At 37.3% G+C, this 24,440-nt stretch overlaps 1 protein-coding gene across 1 annotated transcript in view; it reads left to right on the forward strand.

Moving 5' to 3' along the window:
* ZPLD1 (zona pellucida like domain containing 1) overlaps positions 1 to 24,440 on the forward strand; it is a 165,047-nt gene that overhangs the window by 121,912 nt on the left and 18,695 nt on the right. Inside the window, exons 8-10 of the mRNA XM_090151780.1 lie at positions 13,870 to 14,068; positions 14,159 to 14,274; positions 23,994 to 24,107. Coding sequence (XP_090007906.1) covers positions 24,002 to 24,107 — 106 coding nt within the window. The 5' untranslated portion in view covers positions 13,870 to 14,068; positions 14,159 to 14,274; positions 23,994 to 24,001. The remainder of the gene's footprint in view (positions 1 to 13,869; positions 14,069 to 14,158; positions 14,275 to 23,993; positions 24,108 to 24,440) is intronic.

A 24,440-nucleotide genomic window follows, 5' to 3' on the forward strand; every position in this document is an offset into this window, starting at 1 on the left:
TCTCAGATTGTGAAACATAAACTATTAAAGGTGTTGAGAAATCTGAATTTTTGAGGAAAGTAATCATGATATTATTTAGTCAATTACACTCTCTTTCCTACTCCCCACACTGTCAGGATATTGATTTGTCTTGCCAACTTCTCTGCATTACTGCAGCTTGTAGATGCACACAGTTTTTTTTTGTCCCTCATATGTTTGCTTCCAAACAACCATCTTTCTCTCCTGGTCTGTGGAATACTGTCATATGGGCACAAAGTAGGAACACCACAGTAGCTTGGATGTGCTGAAAAGGTCTTAGGCTGGATCCAAGACAAGATATTTTTTGTCCCAAGTAGCTTAAAAGTAAAGGTGGTGAGATAGCGTCCAAATATAATGTACCCTAATTTAGTAGAGCCACTAACTTGACTTTATCAACTAGTTACTGAGGATACTTTGAATACGAATATATGCACATACTTAGAAATAGACTGAAGTCCTGCCTCATTTTTCCCAGCATAAATATTTAGGCTCAGGAACTAAATCATCTGAAAAGCTAAGATTGTTGGCAGGCTTTTTTTTTTCCTTATCTTTAGGGCATGCAAAAACTATTTGGCTCAATTACTACCCAATTACTACTAATACTAGAGGTGTATCTTAGCTCCAGTAGTTCTTAAATTTACCATGCTAACTTAAGTCGATAAATGAATTGCCATGAAACTGCTATTGAAAGTTAAGTCTGCCTGCATCATTAACTGCATGCTGTCTCATATCCTTGAAGCAACCATCTCTACTGTGAAAAGAATTTGCCCACAAGGTCAGCTGTCCTTCCAAAGTTACTGTGTGTAAATCAGACCTGGATAGTTATGCAGATAGTCAGTTTTGTTCTCCTTTGGCTCTGCATAGTTCATAGGCTTTCCTGAGTTATCAAATCTCACTGAAGCTCAATATAAGCAGTATTTACTAGCTGATAGTCCTCTTCTAGTTCTATTTAATGCAGATTTTTGAAGTACAATGGTGAAACAATTTAAATTACAGTGTATGTGAAAAAAAACCCAACAACAAAATAACACTATTAGTTCATGTAGAAATGAATGAATATGGGAGTAACAACTTCCAAACATACATACCCAGATGTATTGATCTGGGTTAATGTGATTATCTCCAGGCAGTGTGTAAGTACTGCAGATCCTTTCTGTGAAATCTCTGTGCTTTTCCTAGCTGTGCATGTGGATGAGCCTGTTCTTGTCCTTCACTCAGAGTAGTTGTTCAGAGGTGGGAGCTGCATCATTTTCTGTTTGCTTGCTGAGTGCATTGCATACCCCTAGGGTGCTAAGAACATGATTTTAGCGGGGAGTACAGGGTTGCTTTTTTCCTTATTGGCTAACTGCTGCCTTCTCTTGTGCACTGACTTTGTGTTTTTTGCTAAGGTCATTCACAGCCTTACTTTTTGTAGCTTATTCCTTTCTCATTCAGTGTGGAGATTATTATATTTTCTATAGTATCTTCTTCCTTTAGCCAGTGACATGTCCTGATTATATCTTCAAAAATTATCTCCTTCCTTTTGCTTCCTCTCATGCCAGGAAAAATTAGCAAATCTCTAAAGCCATTTCACTGCTTTTCTGTTGCAGCTTTCCTTTGCCTTGAAGCTCGCACAAGTCTTTGCTGGACTGTTCGTGGTCTAAGACCTTTCTGTTGCCAACAGGCCAATGTAGGTAGGCAGTCTCTGCAGAAAAACATGTCAAGTTTAAAAATAACCCAGAGAGAAATCCCCGAAGAAGTACATCCACAGAGCAAGGAGGGCTGGGAGAAAGGAGACGAAGCTAGGGCTGGGAAGAGTTGAAATCGCCTTGTTTCCCCCAGCTCCCTATGAGAATGGCCTCTGGTAGCACAGCCAAAAAAACTGCAGTGTCTCACTCAGTCTGTACAGTGGACTATTCTTGCTTTTCCAGCTGTCCTCATACTCACATATACTTCAGATACGATTGTGAAGTCTGAGACCAGGCTATCTTTATGGTGTTTGTGTAGTATCTGTTACATACGTGGCATTATTAGGATGGGAATGATGCATAATAGTGGATTTTATAGAGCAAGCTTTAACTAGACTATTTTAGCTGGAAGAGAATAGAAACAAGCTTGAAGAGAAGACTGGAAATGTTGAAATTTAAGAAAAGAATTTAAATCTCCTTGCAAAACTTGTGCATACTGTTGTGTATTCATTCTATATATTATTTTTATCTCCACTTGTAGTGTCTGGTATTAAACGAGACATTAAGTTCCAAAGCACAGTTGTTTTTCCAAATGTACTTACGTTACAAGTAGCATGCCTTGATCGAGAGAGAGGAGCTGCTTGCATATAATAATGAAAAGCAATAATAATTACTCCCGCTTGGAAGTCATGTTGAAAATGATTTGGACTATACGGAAAAAATATTTTCTTGCAGGAATTGTAAAACCAGTAGGTCTTGTTTACAGCATGCTTGCTGGAGTTTGCGGGCACAAACTGATAAACTTAAAAACTGATACAAGATCACATCCTGATGATCCTGATACCTTTGTTCAGAAATAATGGTAATGACTGGGGATTAGAGCTGTACTGTATTTTAGCAGGAAATCTTACATTTTCTAGATTCCTTGAGCTTACACCTAATAGGTGATTTTTTTTTTTATCCCTTATGAGACCCACCCCCAGAGGATATATGCAAGTCCTTTTGAGGAAAGAACAATATATTCTCATTTAGATTTATTATACGAGGATTAGGCACTAGAATGGCTGCCCAGGGAGGTGGTGGAGTCGCCATCCCTGGCAGTGTTCAGGAGGTGTCTGGATGAGGAGCTACGAGATATGGTTTAGTTTGTGGTAGCAATGGTAATGGCAGGACGGTCGGACTAGATGATCTTGCAGGTCCTTACCAACCTTGTTATTCTATGATTCTGTGAAATTCTATTTTAGAGAAACTTTAAGCAAGAATGGTGCATTTCTAAAACACAATTTTCAGCTTCAGTTCCTATGGAATCTGGTGACAGGAGGTCTCTAGCTCCAGTATTTAATTTCAGCATAGGTCTGCAGCATTCCTTTGCTAAAGGATGCTTTTGAAGCAGACGCGTATTTTATTTAGGAGTAAATAACTGCTAAAGTTCTTGCTGCTTCTCTGTTTTGTGACCATTGTTATTCATGTGTTCTTTTCTTTGTTCTAATTTTAAGTCTTCTGTATTCTAATTTAGCTGGAGAGTTCAATTATTTTGCTTTTTATGTCCCTTATGAGATTTTCGTATCTCTTAGTGGCTTGATAGCAGAGAGATATCTGCTACAGCCAGTAGCTGAGAAATGTATTTCTCCTTTTCACAGGGAAAAAAACCAAACTTATTTTAGGAAACTGATTTCTTTTTCTCCCTGATTTTAATCAGAAACAAGACTGAACATTTTATGGAATTCAGATTCTGAAAAAAACCTCTTTCATATGTATCTAGAAGTTTAGAAAAACAAAAAACAAAAAAACAATCTGTGATGCACTTAGTGGCTTATTTAATTAACATTTTATGATATTCTCAATGTTCATTTTAATACAGTGATCCCCTTCAATCTAAATTTATTTCTCCGTATTGAGAAGGGAGAAGAAGAATAGGTACCTTCAGATGCAATAAGGGAAACTATCCTACCAAAATATGAGTACATGTAGAGCAAGAAATAAAACCTGTGCTGAGCATGGTTTTGATAACACTTTTCCTTTTGATTTAAACGTAAATTTTAGATAATGCTAATAACGTCATGAAAAGGCAATAAAAACACACAACCTGCAATATTTCTTTCAGCCAAGTAGATTTAGAAAACAATGTTGTTGTCTTTTCTGTGTGAAGAAATAGTTATTGATTTAAAGACCATTTTGAACAATGTATAACCTCACTACTTCTGACATGGTACATAGCATTGTGCATGTTATGATGATAACTCGTGCTTTATAAGGAATATAATACTACTGTTCACTGTGTAGCATCCAGGCAGCTCACAAATCCAGGAGTTTGTCTAAGAAGCCTTGTTTTGAAAAGAACTGTAATGCTCAAGTGGCTGATAATGATGGTGGGAGCCAGGGGCTAGCCCTGCATTATGCAGCCACCTCTGTTCTGTACTTGGGCAGCAGCAGCTTGCCTCCCCAAATGTAGGCCTGCATGCTTGAAATGTAAATTCAGTAGGATTGTGTTTTGTGGAGCACACCTTCTGACTGTCGTGGCTGGTGCTGTGTGGCTCTCATGGATCCTGGGATCAGGCATAAAGAGGAGGCTGTCTGTTGTAACACACAGAAGAAAAAAGGCACTTGTTTTTTATATCGTAAAATGACTTTCTCAGCTGTAACCATGTAATGTGCCCTCAATCCAGCAAGCTTTTTATGCTGCTGTACATCACCATGGGCTGCAAATTGCTGTTATCTCTTACTGCTACACTGAGCAGTGCACTCTTATTTAAAATGACTTTTGAGCAGTTGTCTTGATTAGAGCACTTAAATGAATAAATAATGCAGTGGACTTCACAGTGGGGGAAGAAATAGATCAACTGGAGCTGTAATTCTTGAGAGGATATGCTTTTCCCACTTTCTAATTTTATGGATTATTTAAAAGAAGTAGCTCTGATCACAATAGTTCTTGTAATGTTTTCATTTAGTATAGTAGCACTGACTTTGATCTGCTGCTATTGTATGTAGCAGACCGCCCTGATATTTGGCCTATAATATCTATAATATCTTTCCATAATGTACAGACTAATGAAGGCTTGCAGGCATTCATTTCCTGCTTTTTTTTTTTTTTTTTTTTTTTCCCCTCCAGAAAATGAATGTAAAGTTCAGAACTTTGTAGCTCTTTGTATTAGTTCTGTGTGAAGAAAAAGAAAAGTAAATGAATAAGAAGCAGATCTGTGATGTAGTACCAGCAGTATGTTTTCCTCATCAGACCTGAGATAGTGTTTTAAGCATCTGGAACAACTATGGTGACAAAATGATCAATATATCTGAGAATGGCATTTCAAAGGGGTGAGAAGTCATACCAGCTCAGTCATACTTGCTGAGGTCTGGGGATGGCATGTTCATCTAATGAAGAAAAGAAGCTACAGCCTCTCTGAGTTTTCTCATTGCCTAAGTTGGATAAGGTCATTTCTTGTTGTGTGGGGTACTTTGCTATTAAAAATACACGTTCAAACAACACAGAGCAAGTGAGTAGCAGGATCATTGCAGACAATCTTTTTCCCTGTTCATGTCCTGCATCTCTGGTCTTATTTTCCAAACTACTGAGATAAGGGTCATCTTCAATCTAACTTTTAGTCTCAGGAAAGAATGTCTGATTTTTTGCAGAATGGATGGAAGAAAGGTTGCAAATCCCAGAGCCCCTATCCCTATGAAACAAGATTTATTTTTTTTTTAAAGTAATAAACTTAAAAAAAAAAAAGAAAAAAAAAAAACCCACAAAAAACCCTAAAAAACAAAAAGTCACAACAAAAAACAACAAACAACTCCCCTATCTGCTCAGCTGTCCCGACCTGCCAGAAGGAATTAGCATTAAGCTTTGTACATTTTGGTGCAAACTACAAATAAGATATGAAAAGAATGAAAAGAAGAGCCTGGATAGGGGATTGAGATGACACGAGTGCTGTCTCTGATTCCAAACTTTCACCTGAAAAATCCCTTCTGTACACTCAGCACAGGGCTCTTATTGGTGGATGATGGTGGAGAGAGAAACAAAGCTGACTAAGTGTGGCAAGACTGTAAGTACTAATGTGGCTCTTTCTTATGTGCTGCAATGAGAGAAATGAAATGTGAATTTGAATGGGAAGACTCTTCTATGTCTGTGGTGTCCCTCCTGTGTTGCAATATGTAGCAAGTTTTAGATGCCTCTGCATTGGCCCCTCCTGTTGGTCCAGTGGTCCGGCTACTTGACTAAGATGTAGAAGACTGAGTTTAATGCATTTCTTATTCTGAGGGATTTAAACTTATTTCTCAGGGCAGTGCTTTAGGCACTGATCTACAGCTAAGCTGGGTTGTTCTCCTTTAGTTGTCACAACTGATATTGCACCTGAAATGTGTGTAAACATTTCAGGTGGGGTGGGGACATCAACTTGTCACTAACTCAGGAATAAGTTCTGATCTTTGACCTAATAGAGCTGTCCCCAAGGGAATATTCTCCCTTGAGCTAGAGGAGAGACCTTCAGCCTACTCTCTCATGTACTAGATAAATGCCTGAGTGGTTACCAGGGTGAGGAGTAGCAAGGTGGTGACTGTAGGGTTAGTAGAACCGCAGTGGTGGCAGCATGGCTGTTTCTGCGATTGACCTGTTAAGATTAGCCCTTTGCTACCTCTGAAAATCCCTCAAAGGGGAAGCAAAAGGTTTATTCAGTACGCAATGAAAACTATTTGTTTCTCAGCTTCAGCAAAGACCTCAAAATATCCACCTTGAGTAGATCCAAAACTGACGACCTTTCTCTACCTCGCACAGCCATTAAACTTGTAAATCCTACTTGCGTAGGTGGAGTCTCACTGACTCATGCCTCTGCCTGGTGGGAGCCTGGGGCAGAAAGGTGCTCTTGTGCTGGATGCTCATAAATGATCTGAAGACCAGTGAAATCGATGCACCCTTGGCAAATTATGATTTGGGAGCTCATTATCTCTTTGTGAAACTCATTTTCCAGCCTACTGATTAAGCTTATAAAAGCACAGTTTTAATATGCCTCTTGCTCTGTTTTTAATTCCCAGACTGACAGTAAAGAATATTCTAAGCAACTCTCAGGACAGTTTATACCATTCTTTTATCTCAATGGCATATTGATCCTCTTGAACATCCCCTCTGCAACATAATGAACATGCATCTTAAATCCAGTTCACAGAGGTCATGTAGTGAGCTTTGTTTCTTCCTAGGGGGGTAGTCTGCGGTTCTGTATTCTGGTACCAAGCACTGCCTAGGAGGAATGGTTCGAGACTCTTACGCGTAAAAATCCTTCTGATCTCTTCTCACTTGTTCTTTCTCCTTGATTAGTTTCCTGGCGCTTGATGCTGTTGGGGTTTTGAAGTTATTTCACACTAAATGATAGAAAATCATCCTAGTAAATAAAACAGGGACTGTATTGACCTAGGAAAAAGCTCATGGAAGGTAGTTTTAGAAATCTACTTGTGGCCTGAACAAACATGGGAAGCTCTGTACTTACTATGCTGTTGAACTTGCCTTGTTCTTAAATAAAAGTAGCTCTAAAAAAAGCATCAAAACAACATAAATGCTTACACATTAAAAAAATAAACAGAAAAACAACTTAAAGGAAGCTTCTAGTGCAATGCCAATCACACTCCAAAAAAGAAAAACCATCTCACAGCAGAGAAAGGGTTCGCCCGGGTGACATGAGGATTTTGCTGGTATGCTAAAGTACATTAAACTCACATCCTACCTTATGCTGAGACCGTTTTCCTCCTTTGAGAAGCCCAAGTGCATATGCGTGCATGCAGTCAGCAGCAGCATACACTTGGGCAGGCAGCCCCATTTGCTTCAGCTCCATTCAGACTCTTATTGAACATGAGCAGTGACTAGGACTATCTCTGTGTAATTTTCCACCATTGTGAGCATGGACTATGCTTCTGAAAAGGAAATAAGCTTCAGGATTTGTCCTTGGAATAATGAAAAACTCAGGCATGTTTCTTTGCAATGCAGGCAAAACTACCTGTGTTTTTCAAACAAATAATTATTGCCTCACTCACCTGATTCTCTGGAGCCTAACAGTCTCCCAATCATATGAATGAGGTAATCTTTCAGCAACTTAGCACTAAACTTGAGAACAAGTGAAAGAAGGAAAGCACTTAGAGGAAAATAACCTCTCTGTGATAGCCCTTTCTCAGAAATACAAGATTTGCTGTTCAGCACCAGCAAGTGTGTAGGGAACGAGCTGAATGGGAGAATCTGTCCACTCCTCTAAGTACTTAATGGGACACTTACTTCCTTTTTCTAAAGAAAGGCTGGTGACATTCTGCATTTAGTTTAAGAAACTAATGGCAGAGAAACAAGGAAGGGCTCTGCTGTAAAGCAAGACAGCCGGATTGATGTTGCTTTCAGATTGAAAATAGCCTTTCTCATTTGAAAATCTGCAAGCCTCTCTGGAGGATAAATGTTTAAAGTAATGAGAAATATTAGATACAATCTCGTTGTTAAAGGAAAGGAATATTGGCTGTAGATTTAGCTAAAATTTGGTAATGGGTTCAAAAATGAGAGTCTTGCAGTCAGAGGTAGGAGAATATGATGTTCAGAGTTAATATAACAGTAAGAAAGTGTATGTATATTTAGAAATGCTGTTGAAACTACTATGGTTTTAAACTTTGCAAATTGTTTGGGTAGAACATCGGTTACTCTGAAAGTAATACCTCCTATTCATTTCCATGGAAATTGAAAAATATACAAAGAACACAACAATAGTATTTGGTAGAGCAAGTTCTTAGCTGTAAAATAATATTTTTCAGCACAGTCATCACCATTAGCTGTGCATTTTCATCAGCAATGCACTAGAGTTTGCATGCCTAGCTCATCAAAATCTGCACCTGGGGGGGCAACTCACTTTTGCCACTGCTGAAACACCACCCACCGCCTCACTGTGCTCACATTTATTGTTTGGTCTCCGTCAACATTCAGCAAATGTTGATGAATGTCATTGGGTGCCATTTCTTCCCCATGGAGGAATTCAGTGACACACCTTTGCTTCGTATGCACTCCCATGTCAGGCACTGTTCTGTCAGACTGCCCCTCTGCTGCCATCTTCACACAAGTAAGGGAATATTGGGAAGATTCTTACCTCTACTGCCGTGCTGCCAACATTCACCTCTGGTGTTGTGGGCCAGTATAATAAAATAGGAAGCATTGCTTTTGGAGCGCTACTTGTATGAGTTTCTGTGACTAAAGTGGAAATAGAATGATTTTTACTTCTGTTTGATTTGAGGAAATAGCAAAATAATTGATGTAAATCCAAAGCAAAGTGTGATTCCAGGTTTATTTTTAGATCTGATATGGTCAATGTGAAAATTATTTTCCTGAGCATCCCTGGTAAACTGAAGCTCACGTATGTAGTATCCTGTGGATCTAGAACAAAGAAACCAAAAAATCAGACAAGCTGTGAAACAAAATATTTTAATGCAAGAAGCTGACTGTTTTTAATGCTTTTTATACAGTGCTGTGAGAAATATTTGTTGCTGCAAATCAGGTTGTTTTCAATAAAGCTGGAGAAGCTGCATGTAGTCTCATGGGTGGTTGTATGTTGTTTTTTCTTTAGTCCCAATTCACAATATGTTACCGCAACCATTTCTTTTGTAAATTTACCTCTGCTGTTATTGAAACGCATCAGTCCTTTGATGTATGTTGTTATGCACTGCTATGACTAACAGGGATTTATGTATCCTAGTTCTGTGGTCTTTCTGCAGATAAGACTGGTGCCAGGGTTATTTACAATCTGTTCAGGTTGCATTTTTTGCCTTTGGTAAAGATCTGCATAAACTGGATTTGGATTCTGTGTGATGTTTCATTACGAACATAATTTCATGATCATTTTTCTCACGTGCTCCCTGTTTTTCTAACAGTTTACATTAGAGAGATTTAAATTACCATTGCTTTGGCAGGGTAGGAACTGGTGGTTCCGAGGCAGAATACTCTTCAGTTATTTAAAACTGGTACACAGTCTCTAGATGCCCATAGTATAAATAGTGATGACAGTTTTTAAGCTATGTGTTTGTGTGATTGATTTGACTACTGTTAGGGAAGAATATCTCCTGCAGAACTGGTTCTTTTCAAACCTCTTGCAGCTACAGCAGGTATTGACTGCATATTGTAAGAACAATACAAGATAATCTATCTATATTAACTGAATTCTGAAATACACCCAATCTTTTAGGAAAGAATCATAGAATAAATAAGGTTGGAAAGATCTCTAAAATTATCCAGTCCAATCATCACCCATCCCTACCATACCTATTAACCGTGTCCCTCAGTGCCATGTCTACACAGTTCTTGAACTCTAATGGACAGTGACTCCACCACCTCCACGGGCATCCCGTTCCAATGCCTCACATTCTTTCCAAGAAGAGACTTTCTAATATTCAACCTGAACCTCCCCTGGCACAACTTTCTCTTACCATATCAATAGAAAAGGAGTAGTAGTGCAAATCTTTTATGCAAAGAAGCTTAATGTGGACATAATTCTGAGGAGTGGTTAGAAAAGTGAAAGCGTGAAGGTTTTAAAGAGCAAATAAAACTAAATTTGAGAGAAAAAGCAGTAGGAGAAGGGGCAGGAGATGTTTGTAGGGCTCTGCAATTTAGTCATAAGGAGAGCAGAAAGTACCATTGTAGATCTGTTTGGAAAAGAGGCAGATGAGGGGATGTAATATATAATGGTTATTTGTTGAGAAGGATTCCATCAAAACACCTCCAAATGTAGGTCTATGTATGCCAATACATATCCACAATATAAGCCTTTTTTTTTCTTTTTTCTTTTGTTTCTCCTCCTGTTTAACAAATTAGCAATCGAGTTGGGCTTTGTGGAATTTCTTACTAATGCTGAAGTTGATATTGATGTAAATCTGCCAAAAGAAAATCTAGGATATCTCCAAAGCTCTACAGAAGAGGATAATTGTGATATAAATAACGGAAGGGAAGATTCTTTCATTGGCTGATGAGGAATAATATTCTTATTTACTTTTCTAAGAGAAATGTAAGTCTAGCAGACTCAGTATTTATATCATGGGCAAACAGCAGCACAGTTTAGCTTGCATATGAGCTGGGAATCTTTGGATTCTCCCTTTTGATTCTTTTTTTTTTTTTTTTTTTTTTTTTTTCTTCTGAGTTATTGTTTCCATTCATTTGTATCCATTCTGTCTCCCTGTGTGCAGTTAGGTATCAGCAACACATTCTGGGTGAGTGGGAACTTTCTGCATCCTGAAGGAGAGAGAGGGTGGGAGAAATGGTTTCACTTATTTAGTGTATCTGTCTACATGAAAAGAGAAACCTCCTGAGATGCTTTAGTCCTTCAGATCCTTTAGATGAGTTACGAAAACTTGCAATCAGATTGTGTCCTGAAATTCTCTAAAATCATTGCTTAGAAAAAGCATCTGTTATAATCTAAAAAAGAATACAGAAAATAGATAGTGGGACAGGCCAGGGGATTTATAGAAAGGAGACAGATTTTGAATTTTTAAAATAATATTTTTGGAAAGTTATTCTTTGTTTTTCACTTGATATATTCATACTGTTGTTGTCTTATATCTGATATCAGAATGACTGTTTGAAATCATGCTGAAAAAAACTTGTAAAATTATTAAATATTTTACAGAGCAAAAAACATTTTTCTACAAATAAATTGTGTAAGTTCAGAGAATTAAATGGTTTGGGGGCACATCCCTTCACATCCCTAAAGATGAATTACTTAGGCTTGTTTTATTTTGCTTCGTGTTAATGAATACAAGGATTTCTTTTTATTTTTAAAGAGTAGATAACATCATGTAGCAGTGGAATTACTAAATGCTATTATTTATGGAAAACTTGAAACAACTTGGGATTTTATGGGTACATGTAGCATATCCTTCAGATTGCTTATAGTATTGTGTGATAGCAGTGAAGTGCTATTTCTAGAAAGTGCAGAGATTTGTTCACTGCTTCTTTAAATATGTGTCAACTAATTACTGTCTGAACACATTGTAGCTGTGTTCCTTCTTACCTGTTCTAGTGGATTGAGGGTAAAGCTACTGCAATCCTAAACTGTGTGAGCTGTCTGGGGATGGGATAACGCAGATAACTGTACTTTCATCTCACCATATGCTTCTCAGTTAAGGTCAGTTAACTTTAGTAGAGGTGCAAAATGATGGACTGCCTAGCTGACAGACCTTAGAAGACTTATGACCTGCCAGGATGAAGGCTGGTCTTGCAGGCTCTCCTGAGCTGTGTTGCCCAGACAGCTTTCAACCCATTTCTGCTTGTAGTTGGACGTGTTTGCTCCAGCCAAGCTGCTCCTGCAGCTGATGGGGGAGAATTAAGTCTCCCGAAAGTGTGTAGCCATGATTCCTCAGTGTGCATAGCTGCTGAAATGGCTGGTTTTTGGTGTGAGCTAAAGTTGTAAGGACCTATCCTGTCTAGCACATTGAAACTACAAGTGCTAACAGTGAGATTGGATATAAGGAAGAGGTTTTTTACAGTAAGGGTGGTGAGGCTCTGGACCAGATTGCCCAGAGAGATGGTGAATGCCCCATCCCTGGAGACGTTCATGGTCAGGCTGGATGGGGCTCTAAGCAACCTGATCCAGCTGTAGGTGTCCCTGTTAGTTGTGGAGAAGTTGGACTAGATGGCCTGTAACGATCTCTTCCAACTCAAATGATTATATGATTCTATGAAAAACATACTCTGCAGCAAGAGAAAGAAGAGGTGACAGCTGTGATGCTGAGGAAGGACTTGATTGTGTGCATGTCTGTATGGAAGGAAGCAGTACAAACTTTGCAGAAGTTGTACTTGCTGCCACTGGAAATGGAGAGAAATTGCCTACAATGTCTTTACATGATTTGATGTTTTTTAATAAACTCATCTGAAGGCCATAAGGCAGGGGATAACTTTTGATTTTATAGGTATCTTTAACTGAAATTCCTGCGTTGGAAACCTACTCAAGGGTAAGACCATGCTTTAACACTCTTGTTTGTGAAATTGATATTATATTGAGATATTTCAATGTGTTCTTGTGATTTGAGGTATCAAACCTGTCTAAACACTTAATATGAAGTAAAGATCTTGTCATTGCTTCATTTCCTTTTGTTTATCTTTTTATTAGTCCAAGGCAACCCTAGTCCTTGTTGTATTGTACTATTAATATTGAAGGGTTGGATTTAGTTTCTTGAGCTCCCACCCAGCCAAACCATTAATGTTATAGGATATGTGTCTGAAAATAGGACTAGAGACTTACAAGTATAAAAAGCCTTTTGTTGTCTGATGACTTCAGAGTATATTATAAATGATTCTTTCTGGAACAAAACTGCTGGAAGCAGCAAAAGCTCTGCATGTCTGCATGGGGAAGCAGCATTGGGCTCTCCTTCCTGGATCTGGAGCATCCAGGGATGCAGAACACATGGGTGCAGAACACATGGCTTATATATGAGGAAGCTTGTTGTTGAAACCTGCTTTGCTGCTTTCCTTTTTCATTCACCTGATAGAGCAAGCCTATGAGGTGGGGAGGTCAGTGTACTGGGCCACCAGGTCACTACTCGTCCAGACTGGCTTAGGTTGCTGTGGATGTGCTTAGCAGCATTGATGTCTATGAACAACTAGTGTAAGTGAAGACATGGCAAAGGCCAGGCTTCACTGTTCGTGCTGTGCCCCAACAAATCCAGGCACCTCAAAGCTTTCTATGGAATGCCAAAGCCTATGGACTACAGTTTTACCTGCCTCAAGGTATAATGAAAGTTTACAGGCTGTCACAAAAACTAAAGGGAGAAGGTGAAAAGAGGCAGGAGAGAGAAAAAATCTAATGCAACAAAAGGGAGTGAAACATCTCCCTCTGCCCCCCTCTAAGGCCCAAGGATCAGGGAGTAGATGTTATGAAGCAGGTTTAGTTTCTAGCAGCTTGATCTTGCCTTTGTATGCAGTTGGCTTTGTGTGCATTGATGTCCTGTTGGTAATTATCATTCTGTTGTCACCTGTATTCACAGTGACACCCCCATATCACATTTTCATCACAGCGTGAAATGTCGCTCTTTTTGCTTTTGTTTTGTGGGTACTATGAATTTAGCCCAGAACTGAAAAAACTAGACTCTTCTCACAACACACAATGGGGCATTGATAACCATGCAGCTTAGTTACTGATCCTATCTCAGTGCTTCCATCTGTCTCCTTCCTCCCACCCCTCTTTTTAAGCAGACAAGGTTTTCCCTCAACAAGCTGATGACAGAATAATTTCTTCACGTTGATTGTTTGTCCCACTTGGAGCTCTGGAGATGTTCGTACAAGTGGAGAGAAGTAGATCAAAAGGCTGCAAGAAAAAAGAGGCAGAGGATTGAAAAAAGGCACCATAAAGATCCTGCTCAGATTTCAGCATGGTGATGAACAGACTTGTAAGGTATTCTGAGACCTGTCAAATTTTCCCATCTAAAATCCAGACCTATTTTTAAAAGAATTTTCATAATGAGTGTCTCTTTTCCCCCACCAGCAGGCTCAGAATGCTTTCTGAAAAGTTCTGCAGGACAGAGAAGTTGAACACTTGATCACATGCAGGAGCACAGGATAGATGGAGTACAGCTGACTCAACAGCTTCAGGGGATTTGGGTAAGTGCCCACTATGTCAGCCAACTAGAACTTACTAAAATATTGCAAAATTTCACATTATTTGTTATTTTAAAAAGTTATCATTTTAACACTTGTTTGACAAGTTTAAACTCACTGGAAAGTCTCAGAGGGAGTTGGTTGGGGAAGAACTATGTAGGGAATGGATAATGAAAACAGAAAGGCAAATTATCATCCAGCTGGGAAAAGAGGTGTTATTTTTTTTCTCAACTTAGATTTTAAGTAAAGGTACCCAGACCAGACCCACATCATTAATATGAGGGGAGGAAGGTTATACACCTTTGAGGTTACAATGTGTGTCAATCCCATTCGCTTTGCTTTCAGGAGGGAAACAATAAATTTCTTGAGGGAGACAATGTTATCCAACTTGTGGTGTCAGTCTGCCTGTTCCCACAATCATTGCATTGATGGAGGAAAATTTTGATAAGCGAGACTTCTTATCTGTCTCCCTCCGCAGTATAATGACATGGGTTTGCTGATTGGAAATGACATTGTCTGCAGTAACAAAGCTGGTTGGATGTGATAATTGCACCACCTTTCATTATTTTTTTTTAAAAAGTATTAATAATGACAATATACTCATGAGTGAAGATAGTGGGGATTTGAAATCAAGTCTTTAGTTAAGCTGATGAACTGATACAGTCCAAATTGACATAGTTATTCTAATCACTGTGTGCACTGTGACAGGAAATTTTAGCATCGTCCTAAAGCAGCAGTAGAAGAAACTGTTCAACCTACTTGTGTTCTTTTGATCAAAGAATGTTTTTTATCAGTGCACGATGTTTTGCTTTCTTTTAGCTCCCTCTTGAGCAATATCCCTCAGGCTTGTTTTAGAGGCTGGCTTAAAAATTACTTCAAACCGTGTAATAAGTCCAAAATGGCTATAAGAGGGACTTGAAACTTGGTAAAAGAAATATTCATAAGCAAATCTTTTTTTATTTCATAGTAAAATAAAATAGCTTCTCTCTTTCTGTTTAAATGTAATCTTTGGAACAGTGTGAGCGCTCTCTGATTTCACACATTTATGAAGCCTGTGGGTTCTTATACTTGTTTAGAGCAAGATATTAGCAGTGTTATTTACCCCATATTTGTTTAACTTTTAAGGATTAGATGAGATTGTACAATTCTACAGTGGCATTCTATAACTTTACTGCTTAATTTCTATTCCTAAAAGTCAGGAAATTGAAGTCAATCTGATAGCATAAACTGTTGGTGCTTTTTGTCAGTGAAGTCTTATTTTAATGGTAACTTTTCAAACTGCAAACAGATGGCTGCACTATAATCTACTTGCCAGTGACATCGAGCATTATTTACTGAAGATTTATATTTATATTGCTCTCTTCAAAAGCGTAAAAAGAGTAATTAAGGAGAATGATACTCATTTAGATCTTTATCTGCCCACGTGACTGCAAGGCTCTAGGGGAGTGCAATAGGATTAGAAGTGTCTCGTCGCTGTATTGGTGTTTTTGAATCCAGACCATAGTTAGAGGCGACTGAAGGCCATTACCATGTGACGACTCTTTAGTGGCCTATATCAAATGATTTGATCGTCTCTGTAAATTTGCTAGCTGATGGAATCCTCATAATGATCAGTGATGTGAAAAAGAAATCAGTAGGTTGAATGTGCTTGTGCTGAATATCTTTAAACCTAGAAACAACCTATTCATTCCAGGCTTCAGGGACAATCCCTGTTTGCCCATATAGAGGACTACATAACCGTTGCTTGTGTTAGTCTAAGATGATCTGGACTTGCTTTAGTCTCTTACTGTTTTTCAAATTGCAACATCTCTGCCAAAAGTGAAAGACAAACGCAATGTGGAACAGGTGCAAGAGAGCAAAATCAAACCATTTTTCTATGTAGTCAGTGTAGTTAGCCAGTGACTCAAAATTCTGTTGTCATTGCGTTCATTGCAGATACCTGTAGCCAGTTCATAGGTAGGTGCTATTGGTTATGTGATTAAACTTGTTTTGTAATCAGTTTTAACTGTTAACTACAGATTGTGACTATAATAGGAAGTCTGTTTTCAGTTGGTTTAAATTCTTGGCTTTTTGTGTTGAACCCACCAAATTTGCACGAAGAATCTAAGTTCTAACTCGAGATTAATGAAATACACAGCAAAACATCAAATCATAAGTTTTAATCATGAAAAGGAGGTCTTGCTTTGTCAAGGATTTCCAGATTTGGAATAAAATGATCTTTTCAGATCACTACAATCGTCTCCAAATTCTATTTTGAATTTACTTTTTTTTTCTCAGTCTGACACATTTTTCTGGTTATGTAGTAGACAATGTGAAATCAGAGAATAATTTTTCCAAAACTCTTTAATTCTAGTCCAAAGCTTTGATAGTAGATCACTTCCTTCAGTCCTGTTTTCTTCTAAAATCTGAGCTCAGTGCCAGCATTGCACAATTCATAGCCCATGGAAAACCATAGTGATTCCTACAGGTTGGAAGGGCAGCACAGAAAACTTTCTTGTCTGACTTGAGAGATGCAGTTGATTTTGGTGGTTTTTTTGTTTGTTTGTTTGTTTTATGTATTTTTGTATCTGAAGCTTTAAGTTGATTTATGTTCTTACATTTTATTGAGGCATCTGTGAATTAAACATTTCAAACAGAAATTTGAATAATTTTATTGGCTTATCTATCTGGTACATAATGTTTCGATACTTTCTTTGTATGATATAATAGCTATGACTATAGCTATAACACTAATGTTCTCAAAAGCCTTAGGATGTCAATATAAATGTGTGGGAGGGTTTTAGCAATGTTTTCTGTGAAATGCAGCAAGTTCTAAATTGCTTATTCACATCATTTCTGTGGGAGGAAAAAAAACCAAATATTCTGGCAATACTTAAATAAAATTGAACTGATCACTAAGAATAACTATAGTAAAAATAATATAGAATGGCATGAAGGAAAGGTAGCCCTTTTGAGGAATATTAGTATTTCACTCCTGGGTATAGGAAACATCTCAAATAACTGTTGTACTGTTGTTTAGCACAGAATAACAGGTGAACTGCTTGCATCATGATTTTAACTATCTTAAGTGGAGAATTTAAATATATATAGACTGTCAGGATCTATGACTTATTCAAACATAGCTTTTTAAAGTGCTTTAATGACTGTTTCACTTCTAGTCTGTTATCTCCTTGGAAGGTATTGTGCTATTTTTTATAAATCCCTTGGAAATATTTCATATAGTTGTACTATTCATTTGATCACTATTTCTCTTTTTACTTTGTAAATAAGCAGTCAATTTCTTTTCAGAACAGAATAATAATAAAAAAAAACCTCTGTGCATTCAAGGATTTGTCATAACAGCAAGTAGACTTGCATGCTGACATACAGCATTCTAAAGATTATTATTATTATGAATGCTTTGAATTGTTAAAATACAGATTTTGTTATTAATATATAGCACAGTGGTTACATTTCCCTAGCCTTTAGAATGGCAAAGTAAACAATAGTAAGAAAAAAGTCTCAACTAGGGTTTTGCCTACCTAAGGCTACGGGATGAAGTTGTGGATGTACCAAGGCTATTGTGGATCTCTCAGTATGCATTACACTGATTTTATAGGTTGAAGGGCACTGCATGGCTTTAATATTATCTACCCAACATAGATGTTTAATTCTCATTAATAGTAATACGATTCACAAAAGATAACCTGAGCTGTGTCTTTAGGAACCAGATCTAGATTTTCAGCCTCTCGGTGTTCAGCAGGGCTTAGAATGGTTATTTCACTTCAGTTCAAAGAAAGCTATGTATTACTTCTACATTAATATTTGATGATCTTGAATTTCCATTGCCTATGTAGCATGCCGGTCCAAATTTGATAGCTTTATGAAATGACCATCTTCCAGATTAAATTCTAGTAATTTTGGTGTTGATTACTTTTATGGAAAATTAATGTCTATCTCTTTTTTAAAAAAGCCAAAAACATTATTATTAGTTTAAGTGAAAGAAGTTGTTGTAGAGGGACAAGGAAAAAAAAAGAAACAACCAACAAGTTTGGAATAAAACCAAAAATTTGATTTATTTTTCTTTATTAAGAAAAAAAGGTCCCTCCCAGGTTTGTTCCCAGTCTCACTTTCTTTGGATACCTTAGGCAACTGATTCACCAAATATCTTGGCATTTGAGATTTTGTCTATGATTTGTTCTTCATCAAGCACAGTTCCTGTTTGGTTTAGTCAGTGCTCTGAGCTTTGACCCTGTATTAATTACAAAGCTCATATAGTATAGAGACATTCCAGGATTTCTGTTTTATATCTCAAGAATAGAGTCTAAACGTATGACTAGAAAATGTGCACGAGTCATTTCTGGGGCCAAATAATTGATACTGAAAGCAACTATATGCCTAAGTACACCTGTACATTTCATGCATCGTCTTTCCTGCATAGTCCACCACTGCTGTTTGTATTCTGAATAGTTAGTAGAGAGATCAACTTGCCTATTTAAAACAAAATTATTTTCCCATTCTGTTGAGAAAAGAAAAATCAGATGCATTTTTTTGCATTCGCAGATGAAGTGATTTCTAGTGTTCTTAGCTTTATTATTTCCTTGTATGTGTTGTCTTTATTATGCTTGTATTCCTGTGTTGAGTACCTTCAAGTGCTATAATTTTGGGAACATCCAATCTGTTTTGCGGGTTTATGTCATCAGCTTTGTTTTTATCAGAAGATACTAGTCAGTGTGTGTGTGTAAGTGTTATGTATGTGTGCCTATCTCTGTACACGTATTTTCACCTTTGCAGCTTTTGCATGATATCAGAAATAGCATCCTATTGGGATCTGAAGTCCGAAGCATTCATAAGAAAAGAAACTCTGTTTTTCAAAGTCTTGACACCAAAGATTGTTCACAAGTGCACGGAAATATTAAAGATGAAATCTATTCCTAAAAAGTTACTTGCATTTCAGGTGCCCATTTTTTTTTTCTATTACTATTCTTTAGGAAGAAAACAAACAAAAACAAATAAAAAACCAAAACCAAAAACCAGGAATTACACCATTTGGTACCCTTGTTTTCAAAACAGATACTCTAAAGATCCAAGTCCTGTTTTATCTGCATCAGAAGAGCCAAAGATACAAATAAGGTGATGACAGAGGTTGCATGGTCTGGATAATCTGTTACAGTGGGATGTAGAAATTGAATGAGAAAGTTCAACTGAAGGGCTGGGTGCTTCAGAGGGAGGGCAGAACTGAAGTTCAACTGAAGGGCAGAGAATTATTCTTCTGGATTTGTTTGTCACATTACTTTTAAGTGCAAATGGTCTGGTATATGTCTGGAAAGAAAGCAGTTCTGGAAGCTCTGATGGAGGTTCAGCTAACACACAACTCCAGCACAGATGCAGGAGCAAGGTAAACAGTGAGACAGACATGAACCGAAAGGACAAGGAGCTATTTTGTCATGAAATTACTATAAGATGTAGTATTCACTGAACAATATCATGATTACTTCAAAACATTTTTAAGTAAAAGCAATCATTTTTCTATTCTATTACTTGCAGAGACCTTATGTATGTTGCTAGAGAGCCTTTAGTCAGTTAATAGATCTATATGAAAACACTTGTAAATGGAACATTTATTCTGCTAGTTTTATTATGCACAAGTCAATATACATAAATATCACTGTATTATTTTGTAGCATTGCCACTCCATAAATGGAAAATGAAGAACAAGCATCAGATTATAAGCAGTTCTTATAAAATATAGGATGAATATTTGAAATAAAAACTAAGCTCAGAAGTTGAAATTAGCTCACAAGTGAATTTAAATAAAAATGAAGGACTGAACCAGTAGTGAATGCTGCTCAAAATGGAAAATCATTGAAGATCATTTAAAAATGAGAGGATGACAGAACAAGTGAATTGTGCGGCAGGTAATAAAAGAAGGAATTTAGGTTAGTCACTGCTGTTCCACAGTATTTCTAAGCTGAATACAGAATGACTTTCATTTAAATTGCAAAACATCTTTACTTTGAAATTTTGTGTGGGTTTTCTGATATGGCAACATTTGTGAAATCAGGGACAAGGGCTTTGTAGAATAATAACAATTAAATTGAGCGATGCATGTTGCAACTGTTACCTCTTTGTGCTCTTCAATGACATGGAACACAGAACAGTAAGACCTGCAGATATGACTTGGTGCTGGATATATAAACAAATCCAGTTGCAAAGAAATTCATATCCTGTCTACTTCAGCATTCTGAAAATTTGGTAGATTGGAACCCAAATATATCGAGCTGTTTTTCCACAGAGTTGGTTGTTTTAGAAATCTAAATGATGCACGGTCTCTGAAATGATTAATTAACCATGTTTGATTGGTCTTCAAGTCTCTGTCTCTTTGTCTGTACTCATCCTTCAGATCTGTTCTACTATGAATGCTTGAGATAGTTGCCATGTGAACTTTTTTGGTATACATGTAAGTCCTGTACACAGAGCTTTCCTCCATTTCCAAATCAATGGAAAGAACTGTTCACTTGATAAATAGAATATACTAAACCTTGTTTGGAAGATATCCTTTGGTATAGGAGCAGAAACTAAGTTAAATTATTTGCATGACTTTGAAAGTATTTTTTTTTCCCTTGATTTGGGCATTTTAGTGAGTCCAAACACTACACTGAGTGTCATAAATGAACATAGTAAATCATGTAAACATCAAAAGATTTTCAAAGATGCTCAGCAGAGAAAATGGAGAATGAAGATTGAAGAAAACAAAAGAGTACTTTAGTTACATTGGTGAAACCTGGAGTGAAGGAAGACATTTTTTGTGCCGTTTGTGTCAATTGAATCATGAAAATTTCTTTTAACAGACAAATATATTTGTTTCTGGACCAAAAAGCACTTTTTTTTTTTTTTTTTTTGAAAAGCACAAAGTGCTGTAATCTTCAAAAATGGCCAAAAGAACTCCATTCCATGTTAAAGAGCAAGGGGAGAAAAAAAAAAAGCACATTTATATCTTTACTATCTTTCTTATGAACATGTTGATTTCTGGGTTATAAATCACCTATTCCTGAGGCTTGAATTTTACTTTCCTTTTTTTTTCTATGTGGATATTTTATTTTATAGGCATATACAGACAAGTGCCATTTTGATGAAATAATTAGATGAAATATTAAGCAGTGTCTGTATGGTTGGTGGTTGGAACTTGATGATCAGGGTCCTTTCCAACCCAAGGCATTCAATGATTCTATGGTACAAATCTTTTGGTTTGGATGACTTGTACATTTGGTTGGCTGAGGTTTTAGCATTTTTTTAGTGAGAAGTTGCTGGAAACATTTTAAAAGCAAGTTGCCTTGATCCTTACAGTGGTAAATGGATAGATGAAGTTGGCCTCTCAGGGTATTTTCTAGCCCTGCAATTCTCTTGCAAGAAATAAAAAAATAATGCACATTCTTAACTTATTTAACTGAGATCAGCAGGAGTCATCCCAACTGGTGCTGCAGATCTGCATGCTAATTCATATGCAGATCAGTCAGTAGTTGGAGAGCTAGAAGAACATCATTGGTTGTGTTAAAATTTGACTCGCTCTGAATGCGGCTAGAGAACTAATGCTATAAATACTTAATGTCTTAATTCAGTTTTGGTCTTTAGCAATCATCTCTCTTCCCTCTGAAGCACAGCAACAGAAATTAAGTTTAATAATTAACATTTTAGAATTTATCTGAAGGTCTGCTTTTCATCTAAAATAATAGTTACAGCTTTGTCAGTGTGATTTCTCATTAAATTCTTTTCAAACATTTTTTTTTTTATTATTTGTAGCAAAAAAATATTGTAGTAGTTAGGAAATTGAAGTCAGACTTAGATCTTGGTAAATCGCCCTTGATTTATCAGAAACTAGCTCAATTACAAGGCAACAGAAGGAGACATTTTATCCAAATCACAGTTGTACAAGCAGAGGTAAGGCTCCAATATACTGCAGAAACATCAGTTTTCCACAGTAAAAAATGTTCACAAAATAAAGGTTGAATTTTCCCAGTTCTAAAAAAAAAACAACCACCATCAAAACCCCAAACACCCTAATTCTCACTGAGAGTAATGGATAAGGTAAGGAGATCATGAAATGGTAGAGGTTTCATAGCAACCCAGTTAAGAATTTTATTTTCTTTGTTCTCTCTCTCTCTCTCTTTCTCTCTCTCTCTCTCTTTTTTTTTTTTTTTGGTTAGCATTAGCTGCAAGTGCTGTCAACCTCCACAGGAGTCTAATCAAAAAAAAGATTAAAGGATCAAAGAATTGTTTTATTTAGAATTTTGTATCCACTTAAGACTAAAAGAAGGTTGCACTGTTGCTATAGGTGACACTTGGATCAGGAAGATGAGCAGAAGACACACAGCACAGCTGCTTGTAGATAGGATGGTAAAAGTTGAATCTGACTTATTAAGAATAGAATAGCTTCAGTTGGCTGGGACCTACAAGGATAAAGTCCAAGTACCAATATGCCTGCTTAGCAGGAACTTGGTGCTGCCAATTCTATTTTAATCTCAGGTACTTCCAGGCAGAATTGAGTAGGAGTGAATGACTGGACTCCTCTGGCAGTGCTGGGACATTCCTTTGGCTTCTTCATGTAGTGCGTGGCTCATGCTTTGTTCTAGTTGGCTTGTTTGCTGCCAAGGAGCATTTGGGAATGCTCTGTGAGAGTCTCTGTCTCTCAACACAAGGCTTTAAACCCTACACTCCTATATAGTCATGAATGATCCAGATAAAAAAGTGGGAGTTTGTCCCAAACGTTCTCCCCATGTGCTGTTGCTAGCTCCTTCCAAGGCTGCGTGGAAGTGTGCTGTGTTTATGAATGTTCCTTCTCTTCTCAGAGAAATGTGACGATCATTATCTCTTGCTGTCATGTTAGAGGTAGCAAACCACCTAAATCTCTCAATATTGCCCAGTTCCTTTGTGGGAAAACAGAGTATTGCTTCAGATTAGCAGAGGTTTTTCTGTTCATAAAGTAAATAAAAGAAAAGAAAAAGTAAAGCAATTCATGGACAAAATCCTTGGTATTCTGAGTTATTTCTGATGAATATGTGAATCAGATATTTATTGATTGTGCTAAATATCATAAGTATGACACCTTGGAGAATTCCTCATAGGAAGAATAATCATTCAAGACATGAAAAATTTATGTGTTCTGACCTTCTAGACTGGTTGCCACGTATGATTCAAGTAGATGTAATTTCTATGCCAACTCCTTACCTGAGCTCAATTCAATTGCATGCATGCTTCAAAGAACAGATTTTTGGCAATTAGATATGGACTGATTTTATTCCAGGACCTTGAGCCTGAGAATTGCTCCAAAAGACATTTATCTGTACAGTTTTCAAGGACGTGGCTGAAATAAAACATTGTTCTGCTTAATTCATCTTTCTCAATGGATTTTTACACTGAAATTAAAAAAAAAAAAAAAGAAAGAAAAAGCTGCCAATGTTCAATTGCATAAGCACTCCCCCTAATCTATCAATAAATTTTAGGGGACTTTTTCCCCTTTTCTTTCTTTTATACCATCCATGAGCATTTCTTTGCTCCAAGTTGTGATTAAAAGCTCAGAAACAGAAATGGGCCCAGCTGCCCGTGGCCTCTTTCTCATACGGTTGTGAGCTTTATCCACGATTCCTTTGCTGGAGGCCATCACCTCCCGAGTGGTAAAATGTCTGCACTAAGCATCTTCAATGCAACGAGCAGATGTGTGTAATAACCACCTAATGTTTTGCTAGGTTTTGCAATGGAACAGGTATGGTTACTGCTCCTGCTGACGATTAAAGTGCTTTCGGTGACTGCTCAGTTCAACGGCTACAACTGTGATGCTAACCTCCATAGCAGGTTTCCTGGTAAGTGTTTAATAGACTTTTTTTCTAAATGGCTTCTTTACTGTCTTGGTTCAAAGCAGCGCTTATTTTTAAATACAGAGCTTTAAATCTGTCTGAGACCTAGGGGTAGGGCTTCACATTAAATGAATATTAACTACCTGAGTGACAATGAAACTCCTGTAATGTTACACTTTACACTCTTCTTAATTGCACGCTGGGTCAAATCCAGCCTAGTATTAATGAATACAACTACCTTCACATCAGTGGGGTTTGACCTGCTTTTGGCAGAGCTCCGTCCTGTTCAAGAAATTCACCAGAAGTCATGTTGTTTGAAATGCTCTTTACAGGTTTAAG

Source organism: Phasianus colchicus, chromosome 1 (assembly GCF_987193195.1).
Source record: "Phasianus colchicus chromosome 1, bPhaCol1.hap1.1, whole genome shotgun sequence".
NCBI lineage: Eukaryota > Metazoa > Chordata > Aves > Galliformes > Phasianidae > Phasianus > Phasianus colchicus.